This window comes from Calidris pugnax, unplaced genomic scaffold (genome assembly GCF_001431845.1).
Source record: "Calidris pugnax isolate Ruff unplaced genomic scaffold, ASM143184v1 scaffold98, whole genome shotgun sequence".
Lineage (NCBI taxonomy): Eukaryota > Metazoa > Chordata > Aves > Charadriiformes > Scolopacidae > Calidris > Calidris pugnax.
The window spans coordinates 202851-221186 of record NW_015090829.1 but is presented as its reverse complement, the minus strand read 5'-3'; the positions used below and the strand labels follow the sequence as shown (position 1 = coordinate 221186).

Here is an 18336-nt window from a genome sequence, read left to right as displayed (position 1 = left end):
GGGGGGGGGGGGGGCTGTCGGGGCACCGGGACGCACCGGTGGGACCGGGGCTTGCGGCTTTTGTGCCCGGGGATCCTGAAAGTTCCAGGGCTGCGGGGTGGGATCGGTGAAAGACCGAGTGCCGAGGGTTTAAAACCCTTCTCCGGCTTTATCCCTCCCGTTCGGGGGTGTCCCCGCCGCTGCCCAGCCCCTGCCCTCCAGCCCGGTCCCCCCGGGGATGCCGGCGCCGTTTTCCAACCCCCGCGGCTCTTCCCCCCGGTGCCGCCCGCGGTGTTAAACCCCCCCCAGGACCGGGAGCGATGGAAGCGGCAGCCGGTTTAGGGCAAGTCCGTGGGCTCCCCCGGCATCCACCGAGCTGGGAAGGCACCGAGGGGAGAGGATGCACCGGGGGGGTCCGCCCCGGGCCGGGTGGGCAGCTCTGGGGAGCCCCTGCCTGGCACACCCCCCTGGCTGCCCTCAGGAGATGGTCAGAGAGGGGTAGGGGCTCCCGTGCTGTGCTCTGGCTGCAGGGTTGGGTGATAAAGGGAGATCTTGAGCCAGGAAACAGGTTTCCGTGTGGAGCCGAGCAGGGGGAGCCGGCTTTTTAGGGAGCCTGGTGGGATTTGGTCACCCTCCATCAGGGTGGCTTTGGAGGGGCTGCTGAGGGGCTCCTCCGGGCGGGTTCTGTAGCTCTGACAGGCCTGACCCCGCGTGCGGTGGTGGTCATGGAGGGCCACCTTGGGGGGCTTGGGGTCAGGCTTTCCATTCACCCCCAAAACCTGTTCACCTCCAAAACCTGTTCACCTCCGAGATCTGTGACAGCTGAGGGAAAGCAAAACAGCAGCTCCCGAGGCTGAAGGGTTTAGTGTCTCTGTATCAGGGAGAGAAAGACTCGGTGCCAGGGGATTGCTAATGCAGGGAGATCGTGGGGGGATTTGTTGGACTGGGGTGAGGAGGCTCGTTAGAGCCCGCCCATTAGCACCAGCTCAACTGGATGAAGGCACCCATGGGCCAAAGTTTTGCACCTGCCCTTGGGGTGGCTGGTGGTGTGGAAGAAAGAGGGGTCCTCATCATTCCAGATGTGGGGAGAGCTGGGATGCAGCCTTGTGCAGAGTGAGCAGCCCCTGCAAGCTGTGGTCTGGGGGGTGAGGGTGGTGTCAGACGAGCCTGCATTTTGTGGTAGCCACATGATTTGTGAGGTGGTGGCTTTAGTGCTTCCTCAGGGAGTGAGAGGGGCTGTCCCCGTGCGTGGGACCGGATGGTGTTCCCATCCCTGAAGGCTCACACCAGAGCACACCACGGTGCTCAGGCTTCAGCATCTCCCCTCCTCTCCCAGGGCTGCTCTCAGCGTCTGAATGGGATGGGCCTCGACTTCCTTAAGCACTGCCGGCTGTGGATTAGAGCTTAGGATGCTTTTAGCCTCTCTACCTGGCCCTCGGATTTTGCAGGACATCGTGACCTCTCTGGGACAGAGGTATTCTGCAGGGACAGGTTCATCCAGGGACCCATAAGAAGAACAGGAGCATTCGACTCCCTGCTCTTTTTCCACCCCCCTGAGAGGAGCTGTTTGTTTGGAGTGGTTTTGCTCGTCCCTTGTTAACTCAGTTTTGGTGGTTAGAAAACCTCTGTCTTCACGATTCTTCCCAGTTACTTCTCGCTAATTGGAATTCCCTTTTCTCCTTGCTCTTTCTGCTGAGTGTCTGTGCCCCCAGTTCCCCACTTTGTGGGCAGACACACTGAATGTGGTCTCCCATGGGGTGTCCCAAGGGGTTTCCTCCAGCCCACAGGCTTGAGTTGTGCTGGCACATGGGAAACGTGGATCAACCTACTCTGGGGTATCTCTAAAAACACTTCCAATTGGGCCTGAGGATTGCGGGGCATTCCTTGGGTACCACAGACATCCCACAGGTTCTGGCTGCTCAGACAAGGCGTTCAGCCCTGGGTGAGCTTTAAAACCCCTCCTGTGCCTTACCTGCGGTGACACGTGGTGTCTTCACTCCTGTAGCTGTTCATAAACATCAGGGCTGAGGTGGAATTCCGTATCTCTGCTCCCGGGATGTTCAACGACAGGGAATGAAGGTGGCGTGGGACAGAATTGTCTTTCCCTCCAACTTCTGCAGCCCCTGCAAGAAGGCAGGATTTCAGAGACCCTGGAAAAAGAGCTGGCACCGGGGTCTGCACCCCTCTGGTCACGCAGAGGTGCTGTGCAGGGAGGGAGAGAAAGGAGCCATCAGCCTCCTCCAGCAGGCAGCGGGATTTGCTGAAGCAGGACCCACTTTGTGCCTGGAAGTTTCTCTCTGAGCTCAGAGAGTTCATTTTTAATAATCTCCTCTGTGTTAGAGCAGGATTTGCAGCTCCTTTTGTTCTGAAATACGCTAAGGAAAAGCGAGAGCAGCCACTGAGTCAGTGCCAGGGCACAGAATGTTTGTGTTTTGGAGGTTTTTTTATCTTTTTTTCCTTTTCTTGGTGGCAAAAGAAAAAAAGGGCCTGGAAAACAAATCATATGAAGAGCGGCTGAAGGAGCTGGGACTGTTTAGTTGGAGAAAGAGGAGGCTGAGGGGAGACCTCATCACTCTCTACAACTACTTGAAAGGACACTGTAGAGAGGTTGGTGCTGGTCTCTTCTCACAGGTAATTAGTGACAGAACGAGAGGGAACGGCTTCAAGCTCCAACAGGGTGGGTTTAGACTGAACATTAGGAAGGAATTTTTCACAGAAAGAGTGGTCAGGCATTGGAACAGGCTGCCCAGGGAGGGGGTGGAGTCCCCATCCCTGGCTGTGTTTAAGGGCCGTTTAGATGCAGTGCTGAGGGACATGGTGTAGGGGAGGACTTTGTAGAGTAGGGGAGATGGTTGGACTCGATGATCCCAAGGGTCTCTTCCAACCTCAATGATTCTATGATTCTATGAAAAGTGAAAACTGTAGATGGGGGGGTGAAGAACATAGTGACTGCTGCAGCTTCAAACTAGCTTGATTTCAACGTGCAGCCTGTACCATTGCATCCAGGCACTGACAACGTGGCACGGACACCCTGAATGTTCAGTTCAGCCTTCGTTCTCAGTGTGGGATTTTTCGGTTGGTCGCTTTTTTTAACATTAGCACAGCTCCTGACGGAGTAAAGGTGGACTTTGAGGGCTTATTGGGAAACTTGAAAACCGGCTGAGAGTGTGGTTTTTGGCTTCTTATTTAACAGGAACTGAACAATAAACTCTGACCACTTCTTTCATCCAGCAGGAGACGGTTAGTCATCTCATGGAGTTTTTTTTTTCCTGCGAGATGGCTTCTCGTGTTAGGTTTTTGGAAACATCTCTCCCAGTCAGGGCTTTAGAAGACGGCTGGAGAGGTTTAACTTTTGAGGTGACATCTGACATCCGCGCAGAACAACAGGTCTCCCAGAGGCTTCAGTGGGGATGGGATTCCTTCCTGTGAGATGCGGATTATCCTTTGCTGCTGTTCGCAGGAGCCTGAGCACAGTGGGAGAGGCCTTGATCTTGCCTGTTATTTCTGGTTGTTATGAAAGCTTATTCCGACGCGTTAGCAGCATTTGTTGACACATACTCTCCTTTTGTACTTCTGAAAGAGCCAACTTCTTGTCCCACCTAATGTCCACAGTGAGGATTCCGAGGTCTTGGCTGCAGGAAGCCAAACTCTGTTTTAGTTCTCTCTGGATGTCCCTTGTTTGTACCTGCAGGGATGGAGGATGGCTGAAAGCAGGTGTTAGACGAGGGGGAAATTGGTGTGTGCGGTCCCAGCTCTTTCTTTTCTGTACCATTTCACAATCCCTGCAGTCCTGACTGGAGCCAGGGCTTGGCAGAAGGGCAGGGAGATGGGACCATCCACCGTAAACTTCCCCTGGTCCTGTCCTGTCCATCTACTGCCGTGGTGCGATGGCCTTGTGATGGTGAGGAGGAGATGATGGCCACTAGTCCTGGCCAGTTGTGGCCCTGTTGCAACCAGTATAGAAATGAAGAGTCCTTGGTTGAGAGAACTTTCTTTGGAAATGGGGCAGTGTTGTAGGAAATCAGCATCTCCCGTGGAACCGGAGCTGTGTGGCTCTCCAGGCATGCAGGGACGCCTGTAGACATCTTCTCCCCACAGACTGGCCTTCTCTGTGCGAGATGAGTCCTGCCCTAAATCTCTCTCCAGTGTTCACTGGGCATCACTGGGGGTTCTTCAGGCTGTACTTCTTTCCTCATCAATTTGTCCTGTCAAATTGACCTGCCTTAGCAGCTCCAGTTCAGGGTTGGAGCCTTAACGAGAAGGAGTGTTAGAAGCGATGGGATGAAGCTGGCCTTCCATAAATCCAAATGTTGCTGTCATTCGGCAGTTCTGATCCTCCACAACCTGCTGTAACCAAGAAGCACCCTATGGATGGGAAGGGAAGAGCTTTCCGCTGGCTTAAAACATCCGTTTCCAAACTGAGCAGCCCCAGAGCCTGTGGAGGTGAATTCCTGCCGGGGCAGTGTTTACACCCAGCTGCTCTTTCGTGGAAACACTCCATCTTTAAAGAAAACCAGGTGAACTCCTGTGCCCTGCTCATTGCTCATTCTCTTTGGAACGCTGGCTCAGGTGGAGGTGGATTAGTGCCCTTTGCCTCGTTAGCAGCCACGCGGCGGTGACGGAGCCGGGGGGGAGGTATCGGTGTGGACGCCGGCAGTCATGTCCCAGATCTCAGTGGGGTGATGCCTTCCACTGAACGTGGTCAAACACGGAACAATGTTATTTATTTAATTGTTAATTACCACTCAGCAGGCTGCCCTGACATGCTGAAGGCATTTATCTTCCAACTTGCTCGGGAATCTCAGCTCTTAGCAGCGTGACAGGGAGAGGTAACGATCCATGGGGAAGGTGGACCTCTTGTCTGCAGCAGCCTTGTCCTTCTGATGAGAGTGCAGTGCTCTCCTAGCAATCAATCCAGTGCCAGTAAGGCAGGGATGGTGGGAAGGAGGTGGCCTGGGGCACTTCCAGGGGTCCACGATAATTCCCCAGGAGCAAAGCCCAGCTTTTGCGTGGAGAGAGGCCAGGAGAAGACACTGGAGTCTGCCTGGAGCACTGATGGCAATGAGAATGGGGGCCATTGCTCCCCGGAGGCAGTGAGGCCACATGAGAAGGCAAGAGCTACGAGGTGCCGTGGAGGTGCTGCAGGTGTCTTTGGGCTCTGATGGCTTTGTCCCCCAGAAATCTGCAGGGAGGGAGCTGCATGGCTGCAAAGGCTTGTCTGTGTGTTCAGTGCTGCCTCTGCCCAAGGGCTGTGACAACGGCAGGAGCCACAGCAGCAGTTTATCGAATCCTCGTTAACCGGTGATCCCAGCAATTAGTGCAGGAGCCAGGGCTGGAGGAACTTCCCCTCCTGTACTCTGTGTCCCTCCCTAACCCAGGGCTGGGAGCCATGGGCAGGGGCTGAGGAAAAACATCCTCATAGAAACATCTTGGCCTCTGAGGTCTGGGTAATTGATCACAAAAAAAAAGATGAAGCAGGTTTAGCAGATCTGTGTGTTTACCTGCTCCTTCTCCAGGTCAGGGAAGATGTGTCTCTCCAAGCAGGCTCTGCCTCACAGATCCTCTGAGCGATAGAGCACGAGCTGTTTTCTTGGTGGAGATGATGCTGTTCTGCATAATGCTTTCAGAGCGTCAGTATCAGAAGATCTCTTTTTTTTGCAGCATCTTCTGTGTGTGTGTGATGCCTGTGGTGGGGCATTTCTGAGGAGAGAAATCAGACCCTCCTCCAAATTCTGTGGCTGGCTGTGAACGCCTGGCATCCTTTCTGCAGTGATATTCAAGATTAGCTTTTCCTGGATTCTTACAGCTGTAGTGGAAATAGATGTCCTTCCAGGCCTGAACTGATGTCTGAGCCACGTGGTCTCTGCACAAAATACCGGGGAGGTGACACGGGCCACCAACGAGAAACCAGTGCTGAGGGCTTTATTTTCAGCGACCAACAACGGGAGGGACGTGCCTTTGAATTTTGGGCCTCCATAGTATTTCAAGTGGATGATCAAAGTCACCTGTCATTGCTGAAAAACCTTGACCTCAATGATTTAAGTCAAGAAAGGATGTTGGAGCAGACGTGAGGCCACCTTTGGCTTGTGTCCTCCTCCCTCTCCCCTTGCAGGCTGCCTTGTGTCTTCTGGAGAAGGCAACAGTCGTCACGGCTCGTGAAAGTCAGCTTCTTGTGGGCATTTGGACGATTCTTTGTCTCTGGTGCTGGACTTTGCCCACTTGCGAGGATTATTATTCTTCTGATTGGTGTCATAACCTTCTCAGCAGGCCTGGCCTCTCTGGATTAGCACTTTCCATCTCTCCCTGCCCTGCGCTTGAGCCACAGCCACGCTGAGGCCTTGTTGGGAAATCCAGCTGGGCATCTCCTCCGGGGCTGCCGTTGCTGGGTTATCTCATTGGGGATGCCACCCCACCAAAAGATCTCTTTGTGGCCTCTGCTTCTCAGCGTGTGGTGCCGTGCAGAAGCGTGAGACGAGAGCTGATATCCTGGGAAATGAGACTAAAACCTTGGGCCCTGTCCTGGCCTGTCCCCTCAGGTGTAAGAACTCTTCTGGCCTCAGGCCCGTTTGCAAGAAGGCAGAATATTTTCTTACAAATGAGCTGTGCTGAGGAATAGGGACGTCAAAATGACCTGACAGAAGGCAACCTGCAAGGGTGCTGGAGAAGTCGAGTCTTGTCTCCCACCAGCCTATACAATCTTTTCCGTAACTTCTTGGTAAGAAGCAGCTGGATTTGTTCCTCCCCTGCACACGGTGCCTGAGCCAGAACCCAAAGGGCCGTTTGCAGTGAGATCTTGGTGTCTTGTGAGAGGCCGCAGTGGCCACAGGGGAGTTCACCAGCACCTGGAATGTGGCTTTGAAGAAGATGTAGCTTGTGGCCAGCACAGCGATCCTTATCCCTTCCCTATAAACCCTCATGTTTGCCACAGCGCTCCGAGCCAAGGGCAGAGCATGTCCCCCCCTGCCACACACATCAAGTTCTCCATCTTCTTCCCAGGGGTGATACCTGCACGTTTCCAGCGCAGTGGTTCATATTATAGAATCATAGAATCAATTGTCTGGGTTGGAAGGGACCTTTAAGATCATCTAGTCCCCATCAACCTGACTCTGATAAAAACCATCACGAAACCATGGCTCTAAGCACTGTGTCAACCCGTCTGTTAAATCCCTCCAGGGATGGGGCCTATGTGCAATAACCCTTTCCGTGTAAAAATTGTTTCTAATCTCCAATCTGAACCTCTCCTGGCACAACTTGAGGCCATTTCCTCTTGTCCCATCACCTGTTCCTTGGGGGAAGAGACCGACCCCCCCTGGCTACACCCTCCTTTCAGGGAGCTAGAGAGAGTGAGGTCTCCCCTCAGCCTCCTCTTCTCCAGGCTGAACACCCCCAGCTCCCTCAGCCTCTCCTCATCACACTTATTCTCCAGACCCCTCACCAGCTCCGTTGCCCTTCTCTGGACACACTCCAGCTCCTCAATGTCTTTTTTGTGGTGACGGGCCCAAAACTGGACACAGCCCTCAAGGTGGGACCTCACCAGTGCCCAGTACAGGGGGACCATCACCTCCCGAGTCCTACTCCCCACGCTGTTCCTGACACAGGCCAGGATGCTGGTGGCCCCCTTGGCCACCTGGGCACACTGCTGGCTCCTGTTCAGCCAACCTCACCTCACCAGAGCCGTGCAGAGCGTTTCAGCAGTCTCAGAGAGGCCACCGCAGGCAGACTGGCTGGTGGGGTTGTATTTGCTGCTTCGTTTTATTCTGTTAGGGCAGCCGCCTTGCCTGCCAGCATCTGCTTCGTGGTGGCCACAGCACCAGCAAAGGGGTCTCGTGCTGAAAAAGCAGAGAACACAAAACACCAGTGGAAGTAGAGTTGCTCTGGAGCCCTTCTTAGAGGCAGCTCGAGCTGTTTCTGATCCCTAAAGCTTTACACAGTGTACCTTGATGGGCTAATCTTCCACAGCCTCCTGTAATTAGGTACCCCTTAATCACACGGCCCAGCAAAGCCAGCTATTGCCTCTAATCCAAAGTCACTCACCCCCCAGAGAGGACTGTGGCACATTTTGCTAAGGTGGGCAGGCCAGAACCACGGTGGAATGGCAGGTCCTCTCCCAGCACCTTCCCCAGAGTCAGAGTCTTGGGGGTTGGTGGGGAAAGGGAAGAGTTTGTAGCATTTTCTGAGCGCCCAACTCGAATCTCACGGCAAAGGGTGTGTCCTCTGAAGGTGCCGCAGCCTGAGAGCTCGTGTCCTTTTCAGAACCAATTAGTTCCCCAAAATCACAAACAGGTTTGGAAAACTGTAGCCCAGAATCAAATTTTCTCTCTCTCATAATTTGAACTGAATTGGTTAGGATCCTGGTGAGCTTGGCAAAAAATTGAGGGTTGTTTTTTATGATTCGGCTCCCAAATTCACTTTGGGGTGGCTGATCCGTGCCGGAGAAAAGACTGGAGAAAACATTCCCTGGGGCCCCCTCTCAAGGAGATGGCTATATAAAAATAGCCACTTTCTTCAGAGTCTGCTTTGGCTTTACAGCCCCGCTAAGTCATAATCCCGAGCGTGACATCATTACTGCTGGTACTAATCCCCCGGAGCTGCCTCTTCCTGGCGGGGACAGGGGTTTCGGCACCTGCCCTGTGTTATGTGGAGAGTGTCACCCACGTTTTGCATGAATAAAACCAGAGCCTGGTATTTAGCATCCGTCTATTCCCCCCCAGGAAGCAGCGCTGGGTGAGGCCGGAGCACGTTGTATGGGAAGTTGTGGCTGCCCCATCCCTGGAGGGGTTCAAGGGCAGGTTGGAGGGGGCTTGGAGCAACCTGGTGTGGTGGGAGGTGTCCCTGCTCAGGGCAGGGGGTGGCACTGGATGGGCTTTAAGGTCCCTTCCCACCCAAACCAGTCGGTGATTCTATGAAATACGTTCAAAAAAAAGCCCCTCAGACAGCTGAGGGGGCTGCCAACCTCATCTTATTTCTTGCCAGGCGACCTTTTTTTTGTCAGAGTGCCAGAACCACGGTGGAATGGCTGGTCCTCTCCCAGCACCTTCCCCAGAGTCAGAGTCTTGGGGATTGGTGGGGAAAGGGAAGAGTTTGTAGCATTTTCCGAGCGCCCAACTCGAATCTCACGGCAAAGGTTGTGTCCTCTGAAGGTGCCGCAGCCCGAGAGCTCGTGTCCTTTTCAGAACCAATTAGTTCCCCAAAATCACAAACAGGTTTGGAAAACTGTAGCCCAGAATCAAATTTTCTCTCTCTCATAATTTGAACTGAATTTGTCAGGATCCCGGTGAGCTTGGCAAAAAATTGAGGGTTGTTTTTTATGATTCGGCTCCCAAATTCACTTTGGGGTGGCTGATCCGTGCCGGAGAAAAGGCTGGAGAAAACATTCCCTGGGGCCCCCTCTCAAGGAGACGGCTATATAAAAATAGCCACTTTCTTCAGAGTCTGCTTTGGCTTTACAGCCCCGCTAAGTCATAATCCCGAGCGTGACATCATTACTGCTGGTACTAATCCCTTGGAGCTGCCTCTTCCTGGCGGGGACAGGGGTTTCGGCACCTGCCTCGCGTTATGTGGAGGGTGTCAGGGGTCTGCCTCTTGGTGGCTGATCTCGGATGCAGGGGTTCAGCTTGAGCTGAGCAGGGGTTTGAGCCCCTCTTTTACTCTCAGGGAAAAACAGAAACGCACCCTCTCTTTCTGCACTAAAATTAGAATTTTTTCTAAAAATTCTGTTTACGGTCCTATCCTCGAGGCAGTTGTCCTGGTGCCAGGAAAGGAACCCAACGTTCAGAGCATCAGCTTTGGATGCAGGAGGGTCTGGACAAGCGTTTGGTGCCAGGTGCTGGGGGAGGGTTGAACGAATCCTGACTTACTTGTGTGCTCCTTGAGCTTTTCCTTCCACTCCCACGTGCCATGGGCCGGGTTCCCCGCACGCTGCTGCACGCGTGTTCCTGTTCCGCACGCTGGTGTTGATAAACCACAAAGACCTGGGGTATTTTCTGCCCACTTTGGTGGTTTTTTTTCTTCCTGAGGATTATTTGGGATGCAGTAGTGTAGATTTTCAAACTGGTACCTTTTGTGCAGCAGAGTTGATGCTTCCAGGCAATAGCGACCAACGACACGTCTGGTCACGTCCTCTCGCTGGCAGCGCCTCTGCTTTGCCCGGGTGCCTGCAGGTGTGGAGAGAGGGAACGAGAGACGATGGGAGAGGAGCTTGAAGGCAGCCTCAAGAGGCTGCCCTTGTGTGGAGTGTGATGGAACGGAACCATTGTGTAACACACACAAACTGGCCGTGTCCTCTGCCAGCGGGGCGTTGGGGCAGTTTGGACATGAGGAAGGGCAGGGGAAACGGAGGTGGGACATGGTACCTGCTGACCCTGGGGATCTTTTCAGTTCCAGGGAGGCGTGTGGTCCCTCAGCACGGTGCTGTGCGATGCCCTGATGACCATGGACGTGATGCTGTGCACGGCCTCCATCTTCAACCTCTGTGCTATCAGCGTGGATCGGTGAGTGCCTTCCTCCTCCTCCTCCTCGTGCCAGGTCCTGGCATCAAGCTGTGTCCATACATGCCCTTGCAAGGGTCCCGTGCAGGGGGAGCCAGGGGGGACTGGATCCTGCTCCCCTCCAAGGAGGGTGTTCAGCCCTACCAGCTCCCCATCACTGGTTTTGTGTCCCATCAGTGCCCTCGTGGTGGCCAAGCTGGGTGTGATGAGGCCAGAGCTGTCCCTTTGGGTGCTCTTCTGAGGCCGGGTTGGGAAAGAGGGGGCACAGCTGTAAGCTGTGCCAGTAAATTAACGGGGGGAAGGACAGGGACAAGCAGCTTTGCTTATGTTACCAGTGGTGACACCACCGTACTGGGACTGACTCACCTGTATTGGCAGGTTTATCGCGGTTTCAATCCCACTGAACTACAACCGGCGACAAATCGACCTGCGGCAGTTGATCCTTATTTCCACCACCTGGATTTTCGCCTTTGCCGTGGCGTCCCCGGTCATATTTGGCCTCAACAACGTCCCGAACCGGGACCCCAGCTTGTGTCAGCTGGAGGATGACAACTACATCGTCTACTCCTCCATCTGCTCCTTCTTCATCCCTTGCCCCGTCATGCTGGTGCTCTACTGCGCCATGTTCCAAGGACTCAAGCGCTGGGAAGAAGCCAGGAAAGCCAAGCTCAGGGGCAGCATCTACGGGGCCAACAGGAAGCTCTACCACCCCTCAACCCTCACGGAGAGAGGGCAGACGGGACTGGAGGGGGAGGAGTGCAACCCTTACGCCCGCTCTGACCCCCCCGGGGACTGTGTGATGAACAATGGCATCCAGACTGTCTCCTACCCACACCTCAAGTACCCCCACCCGGGGCACAGTCGGAAGCGGGCCAAGATCAACGGCCGGGAGCGCAAGGCCATGCGGGTGCTGCCCGTCGTCGTGGGTGAGTGGCCGTGGGTGAGGGCTGGGGAAGGGTGGGAGACCTGGTCCTGGGGAAGGGTAGGAGACCTTGACCTCTCCTTCTTCCCGGGCAGTGCCTGGTGCCCCGCTCCGCACAGGAACAGCAGGCAGGCCCCAGACATCCTTACAGCAGAATCAAGAGGCTCGGTTTGTTTGTTGTGCCTGGAATTGAGTGTTTTTTACGAGACCAGAAATTGGAGGCTGTGCTCGCAGCCCACACACGGCGGGGTGGGAGCACAGAGCTTCACACCAGCCCGACCCAGGGAGCTGGGTCTGCCTCTTGGTGGCTGATCTCGGATGCAGGGGTTCAGCTTGAGCTGAGCAGGGGTTTGAGCCCCTCTTTTACTCTCAGGGAAAAACAGAAACGCACCCTCTCTTTCTGCACTAAAATTAGAATTTTTTCTAAAAATTCTGTTTACGGTCCTATCCTCGAGGCAGTTGTCCTGGTGCCAGGAAAGGAACCCAACGTTCAGAGCATCAGCTTTGGATGCAGGAGGGCCTGGACAAGCGTTTGGTGCCGGGTGCTGAGGAAGGGTTGAACAAATGCTGACTTACTTGTGTGCTCCTTGAGCTTTTCCTTCCACTCCCACGTGCCATCGGCCGGGTTCCCCGCACGCTGCTGCACGTGTGTTCCTGTTCCTCAAGCTGGTGTTGATAAACCGCAAAGACCTGGGGTGTTTTCAGTCCACTTTGGTGGGGTTTTTTTTTCCTGAGGATTATTTGGGATGCAGTAGTGTAGATTTTCAAACTGGTACCTTTTGTGTAGCCGAGTTGATGCTTCCAGGCAGTAGCGACCAACGACACGTCTGGTCACGTCCTCTCGCTGGCAGCACCTCTGCTTTGCCCCGGGTGCCTGCAGGTGTGGAGAGAGGGAATGAGAGACGATGGGAGAGGAGTGTGAAGGCAGCCTCAAGAAGCTGCCCTTGTGTGGGGCGTGATGGAACAGAACCGTTGTGTAACACACACAAACTGGCCACAGTTTGGACATGAGGAAGGGCAGGGGAAACGGAGGTGGGACATGGTACCTGCTGACCCTGGGGATCTTTTCAGTTCCAGGGAGGCGTGTGGTCCCTCAGCACGGTGCTGTGCGATGCCCTGATGACCATGGACGTGATGCTGTGCACGGCCTCCATCTTCAACCTCTGTGCTATCAGCGTGGATCGGTGAGTGCCTTCCTCCTCCTCCTCCTCGTGCCAGGTCCTGGCATCAAGCTGTGTCCATACATGCCCTTGCAAGGGTCCCGTGCAGGGGGAGCCAGGGGGGACTGGATCCTGCTCCCCTCCAAGGAGGGTGTTCAGCCCTACCAGCTCCCCATCACTGGTTTTGTGTCCCATCAGTGCCCTCGTGGTGGCCAAGCTGGGTGTGATGAGGCCAGAGCTGTCCCTTTGGGTGCTCTTCTGAGGCCGGGTTGGGAAAGAGGGGGCACAGCTGTAAGCTGTGCCAGTAAATTAACGGGGGGAAGGACAGGGACAAGCAGCTTTGCTTATGTTACCAGTGGTGACACCACCGTACTGGGACTGACTCACCTGTATTGGCAGGTTTATCGCGGTTTCAATCCCACTGAACTACAACCGGCGACAAATCGACCTGCGGCAGTTGATCCTTATTTCCACCACCTGGATTTTCGCCTTTGCCGTGGCGTCCCCGGTCATATTTGGCCTCAACAACGTCCCGAACCGGGACCCCAGCTTGTGTCAGCTGGAGGATGACAACTACATCGTCTACTCCTCCATCTGCTCCTTCTTCATCCCTTGCCCCGTCATGCTGGTGCTCTACTGCGCCATGTTCCAAGGACTCAAGCGCTGGGAAGAAGCCAGGAAAGCCAAGCTCAGGGGCAGCATCTACGGGGCCAACAGGAAGCTCTACCACCCCTCAACCCTCACGGAGAGAGGGCAGACGGGACTGGAGGGGGAGGAGTGCAACCCTTACGCCCGCTCTGACCCCCCCGGGGACTGTGTGATGAGCAATGGCATCCAGACTGTCTCCTACCCACACCTCAAGTACCCCCACCCGGGGCACAGTCGGAAGCGGGCCAAGATCAACGGCCGGGAGCGCAAGGCCATGCGGGTGCTGCCCGTCGTCGTGGGTGAGTGGCCGTGGGTGAGGGCTGGGGAAGGGTGGGAGACCTGGTCCTGGGGAAGGGTAGGAGACCTGGTCCTGGGGAAGAGCTCAGCCTGGCAGGACTTGGTTGATCCTGGCAAAGCGACCACCAGCTTCACCGAGCCCTGGCAGGAGACACTGCCCAGGAAGGGCGGCTTGGGCAGTGCTGAGAACCACGCTTTCCCCTTGCTGGAAGAGGGAAGATGGGGGATAAAACCCACCTCCCTCTTGTGCCACCTCCCCAGTGCCTTGTCTTTGCTCCTCCTCCCTCTCCCTCACATGGACTTGTTTTAACACCCGCCCTCCCCTTCTTCCTGAGGGACACATCTCTCCTGGCAGGAGAAGGTGAAAATCTCAGTGTCCCTTAGGGCCGGAGTTGTGCCACCAAACACTGTCCTTGGGATAGAACAGTGTTTACAGAATCCGAGCCCTGGCAGGAGACACTGCCCAGGAAGGGCGGCTTGGGCAGTGCTGAGAACCACGCTTTCCCCTTGCTGGAAGAGGGAAGATGGGGGATAAAACCCACCTCCCTCTTGTGCCACCTCCCCAGTGCCTTGTCTTTGCTCCTCCTCCCTCTCCCTCACATGGACTTGTTTTAACACCCGCCCTCCCCTTCTTCCTGAGGGACACATCTCTCCTGGCAGGAGAAGGTGAAAATCTCAGTGTCCCTTAGGGCCAGATTAGTGCCACCAAACACCGCCCTTGGATGGAACAGTGTTTACAGAATCATAGAACCATACGGGGTTGGAAGGGACCTCTGGAGATCATCTCCTCCAGCCCCCTGCCAGAGCAGGTCCACCCAGAGCAGGTCCCACAGGAACGTGTCCAGGCGGGTTTGAATGTCTCCAGAGAAGGAGACTCCACCACCTCTCTGGGCAGCCTCTGCCAGGGCTCTGCCACCCTCACAGGAAAGAAGTTCCTCCTCATGTTTAGATGGAACTTCTTATATTCAAGTTTGTGCCCATTTCCTCTTGTCCTGTCCCTGGGCACCACTGAAAAAAGCCTGGCCCCATCCTCCTGACACCCACCCTTTCAGTATTTATAGGTGTTGATCAGATCCCCCCTCAGCCTTCTCTTCTCCAGACTAAAAAGATCCAAGTCCCTCAGCCTCTCCTGTTCAGAGAGATTCTCCAGGCCCCTCATCATCTTTGTAGCCCTTTGCTGTCCCCTCTCCAGCAGTTCTCTGTCCTTCTGGAACTGGGGAGCCCAGAACTGGTCCCAGTGCTCCAGCTGGGGCCTCCCCAGGGCAGAGCAGAGGGGCAGGATGACCTCCCTCCACCTGCTGCTCACACTCTTCCTGATGCCCCCCAGGATGCCCTTGGCCTTCTTGGCCACCAGGGCACATTTTCAGCTCATGGGCATCCTGTTGTCCACCAAGACACGTAGGTTTTTCTCCTCAGAGCTGCTTTCCAGCAGTTTATAATCCCACCTTTTCTTCAGGGCAAATCTGTGACTCCTGCTATCTTAAGTGCAAATCCAAAATGATACAAAACTTACACCCTTCATCAACATTTAGCACAAGAAAGACATTCTTTTTGTCCGGGCATAATCCCCACTCCGTGTGTCAGCACATCACCTGCTCTGAGCTGGCTCCATCCCTGTTTGGCCCAGGCTGTGGTTCTTTTCCCATTCCCATGGTTTTCTCTCTCCCTCGTGTCCTTCCGGCAGGTGCTTTCCTCTTCTGCTGGACACCGTTCTTCGTGGTCCACATCACCAGGGCTCTCTGCAAGTCCTGCACCATCCCCACGCAGGTCACCAGCACCGTCACTTGGCTGGGTTATGTCAACAGTGCTCTCAACCCCATCATCTACACCGTCTTCAACGCCGAGTTCAGGAACTTCTTCCGCAAAGTCTTGCACCTCTTCTGCTGAGCCCGCCGGAGCTGGTGGGGAGAAGGAAGGAAGGACTGGGCTCTTTTTTTTTTTTTTTTGTATAGTTCATTAAAGATCTATTTCTGCCTAAATTCTGCTGTCTTTGCTGGGGAGGGGAGCCAGCGCTCAAGGATGCTGCTTCCCAGCTCTGTGTGATAAGGAGCTCCAGGTGGGTACTGGTGGATCCAGCTCAGGGACCGTCCTCACTGGGAACTGCAGGTCTGTAACACTTGGGGGTTGACCTAAGGGGCAAGAGAGGCCACAAGACACCAGGGATGGTTCTCAGAACAGCTCTTGCTTTGGCTTTAGGTGGTTGGGCTGGTTTGGGCTTCTCTGAGCTGCCACTAAGCAGTAAGACACCCCTCATCCCACTGTGGGATTGAAGTTTGCAGCTGCCCTGGCCCCGAGAGCTGTGGAGAAATTCCCTGCTCCCCCTGCATGGGGGGAGCCTCCCAGCTCCAGCTCCAGTTCCAGCCTGGAGGAGCCCTCCCTTCCCACACCCAGCTCCACCAGTTCCATGATTTCAACCACGGGGACAAAGGGAGCTGGTGAGGTCCCTGTGGGAGCGCTCACGGCTGCCTGGCAGGAATTCCACCCTTACCCACCCAAAGGCACAATGATCTCACTGCTCCTTCTCCAGAATTCCTTACCAAACCCTTCAGTTCCTCCCAGGAACCATTTCCAGCTGCAGGGAGAAAAATCCCTTCTCCCTTTTGGTGGAGCTGAGTGCATGAGACCAGGGCAGGGAGAGGGAAACGCCGTCTCTGGGGCTGAGAAGGGAAGGAAGTTGTTATCGCACAAAGCAGCGAGCTCCTCGGTAATGAGGTTTGTACCGGGTTGTTGCTCTCCAGGGGGTAATTTGTTTGCTTAGAAACAAAAGGGAAAAAGTACTGCAGGGAGGGCCGAAGCTGGATCAATTTATCATCAACAAATAAACACATGAAATTCCCAGTGATGACACTGTGAGAGGTTGAGCTCTGTGGATGCTCCAATGGGCAGCTCCCGAGAGCTTCCATTACAGGTGAGTCACACCTATTTACAAACGTTGCCCCACTCTCTTCCAAATATTTTTTTTCCTTTAAATGGTGCAGTAAAGCTAAAATTCAGACAGTGCCCAGGGCTCAGCCACAAGCTGGTCAATAGGGACCGTGGGGGCCTCTGTGTTGGTGTCCCCCTGGCAGGGACGCCAGCAGGAGACCCGGCAGGTTCCGGTGCCCGGGATCTCGGCTCACCTCCTCCTGCAGCCACGCTCGTCCTTGACTCCATGCAGAGCTCAGCTCCTCAAACCAGCAGCACCACACAGGGATGGTTCTCTCCAGAGCCAAAGGGGCGAAGCGATGGAAACACCTTCCAGCTGAGAGCTGTGGACACTGGAAGTGCCACTTTAGTGCCCCAAAGGTCCCACTTCAGAGCCAACCTCACTCTATCGCTGCCGTCTAACGCAAGACTCACTCTATCACCACCGCCTCGCCCTCGTGCCCCAAAGGTCCCACTTCAGAGCCAACCTTGGCTGCCGTCTAACGCAAGACTCACTATCGCTGCCATCTCGCCCTCAGATATTTGAGGAGCGACTCATCCACAGATTCAGAACCTTAATGGGCAATAGACGAGGCAAGAAACCCTGTAAATTAGCTGTATTACTGCAGGCTCAATTAAGGCTGTCTTTTCAATTAACTACTTGTCTTTAAGCTTTAGGAAAGAGGCAATCACAATGTAACAGTGGGAGAAGAAACGATTACAAACACTGAAGAATTACTCTGGGAAGCAGGAGTGAGCGTTTTGCTGGGGGAATCTAAGGAATCACCTGTTCTTTCCTCCCCGGGAGTTTCAGACGGGTCATTTCTGTTCTTGTCCTGACTGGGTTCGTTCTTGACTTTCCCTCAGAGAGCGGGTTCCTTCGGAGGAGGCTGATGCTGCTGCCACCCCCCTCGCCCACCAACGCTCCATCCCAGCCAGTAATGGACAGGTAACACCTCACAGTTTATGCCCAAGGCTAAAAACCCAACAAAGCAGAGGTGTGTGTGTCTGCTGAGACTCCTCCAGCCCGGGCCATTAATCTTCAAACATGAATAAAGGCCCCTAAATTTTTCAGACGGGTCATTTCTGTTCTTGTCCTGACTGGGTTCGTTCTTGACTTTCCCTCAGAGAGCGGGTTCCTTCGGAGGAGGCTGATGCTGCTGCCACCCCCCTCGCCCACCAACGCTCCATCCCAGCCAGTAATGGACAGGTAACACCTCACAGTTTATGCCCAAGGCTAAAAACCCAACAAAGCAGAGGTGTGTGTGTCTGCTGAGACTCCTCCAGCCCGGGCCATTAATCTTCAAACATGAATAAAGGCCCCTAAATTACTAAAGTACATTAATAATTAAATGCTTTTGTTGCAGCGAACGAAGCAAATACCTTCCTAATGCTCAGCGCTTCTTTAATGAGCTACTCCTCAAAGGCAATGCCAGGAGAGCACCCTGTGACCGTGCTCTCACTTTGGGTGTGATCAGGGCTGATTTGGGCCAGATGTGAGCCCGTATTTCCCTGCTGGACAAACGTGAAACTTTCCCTTTCATGTGTGAAACTGCAGCCGTGCTGGAGCTGCACCAGCTTCCCACAACCACACAACACTCCTCAAAGGCAATGCCAGGAGAGCACCCTGTGACCGTGCTCTCACTTTGGGTGTGATCAGGGCTGATTTGGGCCAGATGTGAGCCCGTATTTCCCTGCTGGACAAACGTGAAACTTTCCCTTTCATGTGTGAAACTGCAGCCGTGCTGGAGCTGCACCAGCTCCCCACAGCCACAACCAGCTCCCCACAACCACAACCACCTCCCCCACAGCCACACCAGCTCCCCACAGCCACAACCAGCTCCCCACAGCCACAACCACCTCCCCACAGCCACACCAGCCCCCGGCAGCTGCTCGCTGCATTGATCCCTATGTCCAAGTGCTGCTGTGAATTCCACAG

At 54.7% G+C, this 18336-nt stretch overlaps 1 protein-coding gene across 1 annotated transcript in view; it reads left to right on the top strand.

Annotated features, from left to right (window-relative positions):
• The window catches only part of DRD4 (dopamine receptor D4), a 15768-nt gene extending 355 nt beyond the window's left edge, over positions 1-15413 (top strand). The window contains exons 2-6 of the mRNA XM_014940607.1: positions 10357-10469; positions 10845-11406; positions 12466-12572; positions 12948-13495; positions 15178-15413. Of these exons, the coding sequence (XP_014796093.1) occupies positions 10357-10469; positions 10845-11406; positions 12466-12572; positions 12948-13495; positions 15178-15380 (1533 nt within the window). The 3' untranslated portion in view covers positions 15381-15413. The remainder of the gene's footprint in view (positions 1-10356; positions 10470-10844; positions 11407-12465; positions 12573-12947; positions 13496-15177) is intronic.
• The last annotated feature ends 2923 nt before the right edge of the window (positions 15414-18336 follow it).